At 33.4% G+C, this 10,310-nt stretch overlaps 1 protein-coding gene across 4 annotated transcripts; it reads right to left on the bottom strand.

The window, feature by feature from the left end:
* Positions 1-839: 839 nt before the first annotated feature.
* On the bottom strand, positions 840-8,243 carry LOC105156014 (putative transcription factor KAN2). 4 transcript variants are annotated; one of them, XM_088877946.1, is made up of 6 exons: positions 7,227-8,243; positions 6,966-7,042; positions 5,706-5,756; positions 5,455-5,617; positions 3,729-3,789; positions 840-1,327 (listed from the first exon to the last, which is right to left on the bottom strand). In XM_088877946.1, exons 1-6 carry the CDS (start codon positions 7,843-7,845, stop codon positions 1,279-1,281), a joined length of 1,020 nt encoding a protein of 339 aa, XP_088734072.1. In that variant the 5' UTR covers positions 7,846-8,243; the 3' UTR covers positions 840-1,278. The 4 variants fall into 4 exon arrangements, with proteins under 4 accessions (XP_088734072.1, XP_088734073.1, XP_011070331.1 ...); XM_088877947.1 differs by having other exon boundaries at positions 840-1,303; positions 7,227-8,240; XM_011072029.3 differs by having other exon boundaries at positions 5,711-5,756; positions 7,227-8,240.
* Between the last annotated feature and the right edge of the window lie 2,067 nt (positions 8,244-10,310).

The raw sequence follows: 10,310 nt of genomic DNA, 5'->3' as shown, positions 1-10,310 counted from the left end.
CGTATGTCTTAAGTATTTCTATAATTATTTTATCGATATTTGATATTAAAAAACTTTTGGTTTGTAAATTTTATAATAATTTGTGATGCTTAATCGTTTTATATGATTTTACTAATTTTTTGAGAATTTTTAAAGTATTGTATAACACATTTACTTCGTATCGCTCGAAAATATCTCGATACGCCGCGATCAATGTGGAACAATATCCACCAATATTATCGTGGATACTGCCTGGGCTTGTTAGATGGTAGGTACCTACCACCTCTTGGTTGGTTAAAACTGAACACAAATGGCTGTGGCCTTAGCTGGAACAGGAGAATTGATTAGATATAGTGAAAGTAAGGTGATTGTGGCTTTCCAAGTGGAGATACAAATTGCGTTTGCCGAATTAGCTGTTATCGCGAGAAGTTTGGGACTTGTTCATGAAACGGCATCAGACGTCTATGGATTGAACTTGGATGTACTAAAGCGATACTGTCTCATGCATAAACGGCGAACAGGGGACTGGAAATCGCTGCGCTACCGTTCGGGTAGCTAATGCACGGATATGGGTTTGGAGGTGAAGATGCCTCTGTCTTTGGAGAAGGGAATGCTGCAGCTGATTTTCTGGCAACTAGTGACCACAATTGCCATTGTTTCGGTTTAAATGAAGTTACACCTTTCATATTCTTTACATTTTTTCATATTGTAAACAACCCTTCTTTCCATAAGTTTTAATAAATCAAGGGTCGACGTGATACCCTCCGCCCAGACATAGACGGACCTAACCAAAACCTAAATAAACAAACGCCGACAGCAATAACAATAGTAAACTATGAAAAGAAAAGGAAACAACAATATATACGAAGAGGTGTAATAGTAATAGCACTGATCATGCATTATAGCAATAATACAAAATCAGTTAACTTTTTGTTTTTTTGTTTAATATTTACTTAGGAAAAGATATCATAAGTAAGTTGATTAGAATCTCATAACTTTGACAGCAAGCACAACTACACCCTTTTTGTATGCTTTCTGTCTTTCTTGTCTCCCTGTCTTTCTTTACCTCTCTTTCTTTTTTCCTTTGTTTTCTCCTTTTCCTCACCCTTTCCTTTTCCCTCTGGTTCTCCCAATGGGCACCTGATTCTCTTCACCAGCTCCCTGTCAGGCATATAATGATTCAAAATCTGTAGTGCTGCCGAGTGAACAAAGATTCTCACTGTGGCCTCCCCAGAGTGAACTCCAAATTAGGCTTCTTAGGGCTTGTCTCTGATATGCTGGATGAGCTCACATCTGAACTCAGGCATTTCGGTTCCATGTCCTTCTGCATGCATGTACACAACCAGGCCTAGGTACATAAGTATGAATGTATGTATATATGTCTGTAATTCAAAGGATTAGATTATTGAAATAAAGACTCATTTAAAAGTAATATTTTAATATGTCCGTCACGTGAAACTTTTTATCTTTTATTGCACGTACAAATCTTGCACGTGAAATCTTTCTTTAACAATGAGATTGAAACTCAAAATCTCTTATTTAATTTGACTCTGGCTAATATCATCTTAATTAATTATTTCATTTAAAAATTTAATATATTAAATAAACTTTTTGATATTAATATTTCAAAACAGCACCAAAAAACATGCTATTATTTTTCATTTTCCAACTATATACAACATTTAGAGAAATTAAAATCATTTTGAGAAATTTGGATAGGTCATTTGTAAATTACATGGTTAGTACTAATGCTGCTTTAGGGCATTGGGCTTTGGTCAAAATAGAAAAATAAATTAAGGAAAAGTACTGAAAATAAAGCATTGAGGGACTGTACCATAATGTTTTGGACCAAGTTGCAGCATAAGAAAATATAAAATTTTAGTTCTCAAATTTAAAGGGTGATATTATTTTCCTATACAAATTAATTTATGTAATTTAGTTCTTATAATTTTAAAATTTTGATAATTTTAATTATTTTTCACCGAATCCCCAATTTAAAATGGGTCGTGTCAAGTCATATGTAATTTTTTAATTAATTTGACAGAAAAATGAATAAAATTATTAGAATTTTAAAATTATAGGACTAAATTGCAAAATCAATTCCTATAAGACAAAAAATGTTAATCCATTAAGTTAAAAGGCTAAAATTGTAATTCTCAAAAAATTATAATTTTCACCATGGAAGTATAAGAGTGACACTTTTGATCCATTTAAACTTTATTATGATCATAAAGAATAATAACTTAAAAAAAAATAACACATCGAGTAAATTCGTCACGAAAAACTACAAATTTCACTGAAAATATCAGATGTGTGTCACATGATGATTACAAATTTGGCATTTTGGGCGACAAATATCCTCAATATCCCATTTTTTAAATTTATTATCCTTTATTGTCGAATAAAAAATGTCACCCCTTATATTTAAAGCACGAAAATTCCAATTTACCCAAGATGCAGCAGTTAGTGTCCTTAAAATTCAATAGCCAAACATGACTTGAAACATAATTACATGTGTTTTTCTCTTATTAAATTCAGTTGTAATAATACTTTTCATGAGCTTATATAAAAGAAATTGTAACATTTTGTAAAATATTTATATATTTAAACAGGGTAAGAATATGTGATATTTTTTAGCAAATACATTTACAAAATCCAACATAAAATGTGAAATTTTATAAACTAAAAAGGTATGATGACGCTCCTAAGTAATTACTTTAAAATTTTTAATAATGTTTTTCAATATTAACTCCATTAATTACAAAATTATCGTTATTTACACCTTATATACTTAATTAAGTATCATAACTTGATCAAAAGACTTCAAAAATTAATTTAAAAAATAAGATATATATATCTCACATCTTGTAATTAGCTCGAAAATTTTATACGAATTTATAAAAATATTTTAAATCAACTTAGCAAACACTTTTGCTTCGTCACTAGAAATAATCAGTGGTCATCAACGGACAAAGTACGAGGTGAACAAAGCATAGCACTTATGTTTCATCCATTGCCAAAAGCTACTAAAAGAAAATTTTCCATTTCCTATGGATACCTTTTCTTGCTTTTACTTCACTTTCTCTTTAGATATATATATATATATATAATAAATTATTTAAAAATTTATCGTAATTATAAATACTCATCGTTATTTGAAAAATTACAAATACTCTCCTGAAATTAAAAATACTCTAACAAATACCATATTATGACAGCTCATTGTAGGATGCTATTTGTAATTTGAGGGAGTATTCATAATTTTTTAAACAACGATGGAGTATTTGTAATTAAGACAAATCTCAAAAAACCCCTTGTAATTTACCATATGTAGTACTGGTTATTAAGTGCAAGGGATCAGAATAACCACTTTTGATAGATAAAATATATATCGATCAAAATATCCTCCTAATTTTAGACAAAAATATAATGACCATTTCCCTAAATTTGTGTATGAAAATATTCTATCGACCCACATTAAAAATTTATAAAATTAATAAAAGTATCAAATATTCATTTTATTTTCTTGCACAATTAAATACGCGTAACAAAAAACTTAAATTATGCACACACACTGAATGGTGTCGGATAGCTTAGTATAGATAATAAATGGCCCTCCAGCTTTACTCAGAAAAGCTTCTCATTTTACTTTATTCTCACAACATTTAACACTCCCATGCACATACACAGACACACGCAAAGCAACACCGTAGCGCACAGATTTTTCAAAAGTGTATGAATATATATACCTGAAGAGATTTTGTGTTTCCTTGGCAGTCGTTGGGGCTGCTATGCAACCAAGCCTCCATGCTACAAGAGAATGTCTCAATCAGTGGAAATTAATCATACATGCACAAGAAAGAAAATTAAAGCAATTATAATTTGCAAAGAAACCCATCTTTTTACTGTCTTATTAATTATACTTCTCTTTTTCACTTTATTGTACAAAATAAAGTGAAACCCACTCATGTGACACCTACCCTTTTTAAATTATTATTATTATAACCCTAAATTAAATTTTAAAGTTGCCTTCAAAAAGGGTCTCAATTTAGTCCAAAAGTTTCTTCTTTTGGGTCCATTACGCTGTCAGTTGAAAAATTCTTATTCAAATCAAGTTTGATCGAATCCAATAATCACGTAGTAAGTGCGATACATTTGTCATATAATTGGTTATGAAAAAATAAAGCTTTAATTCCATTAGAACCGACGTCCTTGCAGTATAAAAGAATCGATACAATGACAAAATTTGCTAAAATTTGTAGTTTGGTCGGCTCACGTGAGGAGCACAAGCCAAATCCTGGCCAAACTTATATTGCTAAATTCAATTTCAATAGGATAATTAAGTTTCCACCTCTGTAATTACATGACCAAAAGTATAATTTTTATATTAGTCACTCATCATAAATTATATATTAATTACATAATATGTGTATTATACTGGAATTGTCCCTGTGAATCAAGCTCTGAGAGAAAGTTTCTTTACTGGGCCCCATTCTAATGCCCTCATCTGTGCCCAAAATCCAAGGAAGAAAGATATGCCCATATATAATATAGGTGATTTTTACATTAGTTTCATGAAAAATTTGTCCTATTCTTTTTCTAATTATTTAGGCATGATGGAGCTGCTGTGCCAAACATGGCCTTCAAAAGGCAGGGACAAAAGCAGTAATATTAATACCTCTTCTTTGCATCATCTTTATTTATTATTTATTCTTTACTGCTAATATATATATATATATATATATATGTGTATATATGGTTGAGGAGGCCAAATTTATTTCCCTCAGCCACTTTAATAAATTAATTCGGTTAAATTATTGAAAGCTTTTAGAATTCAAAGTTAAGGCATTGCAGAGTGTAAAGGTGATGGCTTCTCTTTCCTTAAATTCTCCCACCCACCACAATTTATAACTATACACGCCTGTTAATGCACCAACCTGTGGCCCTATTACTACCACGTCGTCGTTTTTGTAATTAGATATTGTCAAGAAATGCGACTACTGTTTGCCTAGCTAGGACCTATAGAAATGCATAAAAAGCGTGCTTATACAAAGATATGTATCGCATTAGGACAGTGCCATTTTGTCTTAGCATTATAAGGGTGGTAAGTTTTATTATGATCAAAATTGTACTTTTTCATCTACATATACTCTGTGAAACCTTAAAAACCAGGCAAGAGAAGAAAACAAAACTTCCATGAAAACTATAAGTACGGGCCTGTAAGTATAGGTGGTGACAATTTAATAATATTTTGATAATTTCATCGGATGACTTTAAGAATTTCGCACATTGAGGACAAAAAGACTGGAATTTGCTAAACTGATCATGTGCACTTTCCCGATCATTTTACCTCAATGTGTGAAATTTTTTGTAATTACAGTACAAAATGAAGACTAAAATTTTAATTTTCCCTCTCTCTATATATGTGTATGTATACCAGTAAAGAAAGATGCACAATAGAGCATGATAGTGTACCTTGAGGAATTGCTCCATAGAGCATGATACTCCTTCGCATTGTCCATATTAATTTGTGCTCCATGTTGGGATGGTACTTCAGACTTGTGTGAGTTCTGAATGTCAAAGAGGAAATCGTCGGATGTATCCCCCGACGACCCATTTTCGAACGCGTCAGATTGTCCTAAACATTGCGAAAATAATAAGGATATAATTGCTGGAAGTTTGAACTTGAATTGCGCAACAAAGTAGTTAAGTATATATATATATACCAAACCTGAACTCGCTGCAGCTCTATCAGTTGATTTCACCGTTCGATACATCTGCAAAACCATAAAACCCATCGCATCTATTTCAGAATATATATTGTGTTAAGATATATAATCAGTATTAAATAATTCTTCTCTCTGTTCGCTTATACCTTTAGTCTAGAAAAAAGGAAGTTTTGAAATCGAATTTTACTATCACCAATTTATAAAAATAAAAAAATTATGTGTAGAATTTGCACACATAAAAAGACATATATATTACCAAACAACTCGAAATAATACTCGTATTTTTTATATTTGTTTATTTTTTGGGTAAAGTATTTTGGTAATATGGGCTACATTTTGCTACTTAGACATGCTGCTTTTAATTCAAAATAATGAAAGAAAAAGCGAGGGTAAATATTTTTCATAGAGGTAACGTAGATTTTGAAATAAATGCTAGACAACTTTTTGGTTATATATGAGACATGTATGTACGTAAATACGTGCATGTAATAAGATACATGTCTACTTTTTCGAGGTTAATTGGAAATGGATTTCTCACTCCAAAGACATGTGTATATCATTGTGTCATGATAGTGTTTTGTACTTTCTCTTGTTTCTAGCCACTTCTTCAGTTAAGATGGTAATTATTATTTTTTTTTCTCTCTCTATATATATATTTAGGAAAATAAAAAATAAAAACAAATCTTGCTGAAACTACTAATGTGTTTGTGTGTAAACTTGTCCTGAACTGTTTTCAATTCTTTGTGCTCTGCCTAATCTCTCTCTCTCTCTCTCTCTCTCCTCTACGCGCATTTATCTTTTTCTTGTACATGGATGGTTCGCTCTTCCAGGCAAAAAAGCTGGTTGATAGGTAGCAGAGGCATCAGATCTAGTAGGAAAAAACAGGCTGAGGATCTGAGAGGCACAGCCCGTCTGCAGGTTGAGAAAGAAATTAAGCATTGGAATTTGAAATTGCGGTCTATCAACACCTTCTGAGTTTCTTCCTTTTTAATGCCACTTCTAAATTGTCAAAATTTCAATTTTTTGTTTCTTGATATGATCAAAATTCTAAATTTCACAAACAAAAGTACGATAATTTAACCTCTCTCTCTCTCTCTCTCTTTCTCTCTCTCTTTTTCTTTTTCCCCTGAAAAGCCGACGAAAACTTTTACCAAGAAGAACCCTTTCCAGCTGCTGGAAAAAGAAAACAAAATACCAACAAAAAAAAAAAAAAAAAGAGTAGAGAGAAAAGATCAGCTTAATTCATAATATATATACCTGTAAGTGGGATTTAACATGTGCTAAGGTAAGATCTTTCACATCCATAAGCTCAAGAACTGACTTGGGTGTAGCTCCTGCATAATACAGATGCACAACAATGAGTTAAACATACTGCCCCGCATCAATTTATAGTATATAGATACGAATATGGTAGAGGTAATTGAACTGATAAAGATATGTTAGTACTTGATTTTTGGTATATGTTAGCCGGAAAAAAGCAGAAATTATAGGTGAGAGTTAAAGAAATATGGAGCCTACTCTCGTGGCCGCCCAAGAGCTCCACAGCATGAACGAAACGAGCATGGAGTGTCGTCGTCCACCGCATCCGGGGAGCCCTCATGCTCCGTTTACCCGGAAACCTTGACAGAAACCTCGATCGCATTAGCCCTTGAGACTGGTAAGTAGGTGCGGAGGAAGAAGTATTTATATGGTTAGCTGCTGCAGAAGAAGATTGCACTGATGCATCTAAATGAGCAGCAAATGGAAAAGATGGAGTGTTTTGGTACACTGGAATTCCTCTGATAGGCCTCAAGAAATTGACTTCTTCGGGGAGACTTTGATGGAGAAGGTGGGGCGGCTGGTGGGTTTGCTGGAAAGAATGGAGGAAACGAGCGGCGGAGGCGCCGTGGAGGAGGTGGTGAAAATGAGTGGAGGAGCTAACACTAACGCTACTGTTAATGGGGTCTGAAACCCTTGTGGGATTAGGAAAGTTCAGGGGCTTCGCCATTGAAGAGAAGGAGTTTCTTGAGTCAAGAGCTCTCTTCCAGAACCCCAAATCCATTTCATCTTCATGACTACTTCTCCAGCTTGATGAGGGTTTGCTGTTTGGTGGGCTGATTTGTAGGGAAAGGTCAGGTTGGGCTGGAAATAGCTCCATGTACGCAAACTTAAACTCTATATGTCTCCCCTTTAATTAGCTCTCTCCTCTTCCCTTTCAAGTCTTCTCTAAGTGTCTGTGTTCTTACCGTTTCTTGTTTTCTAGGGTTGTAAGAAGATTAGGAGAAGGATTGGATTATGCTGGGGACTACGGCTGAAATTGAATGCTGTAGTTTCAGGAGAGAGACAGAATTTATGGGCTTTCTTCTCTTTCAGATGGGGTTTTGATGAAGAATTCAGAGGAGTGGTTGCAAAGATTTGAGTTTATGAGGGATAGAAGTGTGAGGAATGAAGATTGAAGTGAATGTTGTTTCTTTGATGTGAAGTATATGTGAGAAAGTGATACTTGAAGAGCTACTTGAGTGATGGGAGGGGGGTGGTGGGGTTGGGAGGGGGTTGGGGGGTGAGAAGCTTTTGTGGACGTGGGGGTAGGCTGAGAAAGGGAGGAAAAAGAGATAGGAAAGGAAAAGTTATGAAACAAGTTTGAGACTTGATTTTTATTCACTCTTTCCTATTTCCTGTATACTTTGGGAGAAGAAAAGGGAATTTTAGTGTAAACTTTTAACGTGTGCATTTGTCCCTTAACAACTCATACTTACCCTTTCTGACAAATACTCTTTCGCTAACCAATTCATTTTACGGAGAATGGATGCTCCATCTGTTGCTCATTATATTATATAGAAACTTGATTTTCTTTACTACCAATCCACATTAATTCAATACTAATAAATGATCCATTAGATTTTATTTTCTACATCTATAAATTTTCCTTACCTTCTCGACATCTCATCCTAAAAAAATTTCTTGTTTGGATTAAATTTGACCGAATCAAATAAATTATAAAGTAAGTATATCATGCTTATTATGTGATTGGTCATTTTTTTTAATTTTATATTAATTACATGACAAATATATTACATTTGTTATATGATTGATTCAAATAAGATTTTGAGTCGGATCCGGACTAAAATTTTCGTTGGGCATCCCAATATTTGTGCCAAACTATTCAGGATTCCTATAAATTCAACAAAAAATTTGGGTAGGTGATTAATGCATAAGATTGTACACAATTTTCCAGACCCTAATATCTATATAATTACCTAATCATTACATCTCAATAATACGGGTGATAAGACCTCCTGATTTTGTCTACCCCATCTTTTTCCAGTGTAGAAGAATAAGACTGACTTACGCATTAATCAACTTTTCGATTTTGTCCCTAAAATTTCTCTCTTTGGAACTTAGGTCCTGTAGTTTCTCTACAAATATTTACTATAAGGTCCTCTTTGAGGTTTTCTTCAGTTTTCATTTTAGGTTTTGCCTCCTCTATTATTTAAAGCATAAGAAAGTATTTCTTTTATTAATTTCCAATAAAAACAATCTCTCTTTCTTTCTTTGATTTTTTTTTCTTTTCTTTATCTAGTACCCGTATTAATTATATTTATGTATTGTTGTTTTGCGAAAAGTATATATATTAGCACTTTCTGATACTTAAATTAGTAACAGTTCCATCTATGAATTAAGAAAAACTAGACCAAATATGCCTAAAATTAGCAAACGAGTGAAAAATTGCAGAGTATATGTAGAGAGAACTCAAAAGTGTGCAAAATTCCTTGTCCCATATGGTCTCTTATTTATAGGAGAAGGCTGAGAAAAATTTAAAAGTTGGTTCAATAGGATTCAGGCATGCCATGATTACAGGGTAAGGTTACCATCATGGCAGTGGATTGGTCCAGGTGCATGCCACTTCAGCCAGTTCCACTTGATTAGGAAGTGTTGCCACATCAGCAGGTTGTGAGTGCTTAATTAAGAGGAATCGGTTAGTTTTTCCAGCTAGTTGAACTATTATTCTAAAATTCCTACAAGTCCCTCTAGCTACTTGCCTGCTGATACGTTATATGTTGATATGTTTGTCTAATGTGTAAGCGTGGTGTTGAAGTATCCGCTTTGTAGGTTGTTCTATCAATGGCCTACAGGTGATCTAATCCAGTCTTTGGCCACCAGTAGCCTCAGCTTAGTTGAGGACTCTGGTCTTTGGACTTTAAGCATCTTAACCTCTTGGTTTTTTCGCTAATAAGCTGGGGCTTCTTGGCCACATGGGCATGGTTGCATATTGGGCATTAAGAAATTGATGCACTAAGCATCATCAGAACCCCTCCAACTCCAATAGTTCATGCTTGTTTAGACTGCTAGACTAGAGTCTTATTTTGCTTGTTATGGGATTAGCACTTTTAGTTCCTTAAAAATATTACACTTTGATCTTTATCCATTTTTCCGTATATAATTTAATAGCATAGGTCATATACCAGCAGGTGGCCATTAAATATTTTAGTCTAGAGGAAAAATTAGCCCGCTTTTCAATTAAAAACCACTTTTGGGAGAAAATATAACTATATCTAAGTTAAAAAAACAAATGTCAAAGGAAATTAGTGCAAAGAAAGGGAAATTTCTCTCTTTTCCACCCTT

The sequence above is a fragment of the Sesamum indicum genome, linkage group LG2 (genome assembly GCF_026168435.1).
Source record: "Sesamum indicum cultivar Baizhima isolate 11 linkage group LG2, ASM2616843v1, whole genome shotgun sequence".
Lineage (NCBI taxonomy): Eukaryota > Viridiplantae > Streptophyta > Magnoliopsida > Lamiales > Pedaliaceae > Sesamum > Sesamum indicum.
Note: the sequence above shows the minus strand (reverse complement) of the source record. Positions and strands in the feature narration are given on the sequence as shown.

What these genes read in the sequence shown, in the direction of transcription:
- LOC105156014 (XM_011072029.3), bottom strand. Translation starts at nt 7,845, where the DNA reads ATGGAGCTATTTCCAGCCCAACCTGACCTTTCCCTACAAATCAGCCCA. An exon ending in CTATGGAGCAATTCCTCAAG is followed by an intron (nt 3,790 to 5,454) that starts GTACACTATCAT and finishes ATTCTCTTGTAG; the next exon opens with CATGGAGGCTTGGTTGCATA. An exon ending in GAAACACAAAATCTCTTCAG is followed by an intron (nt 1,328 to 3,728) that starts GTATATATATTC and finishes TTATGTACCTAG; the next exon opens with GCCTGGTTGTGTACATGCAT.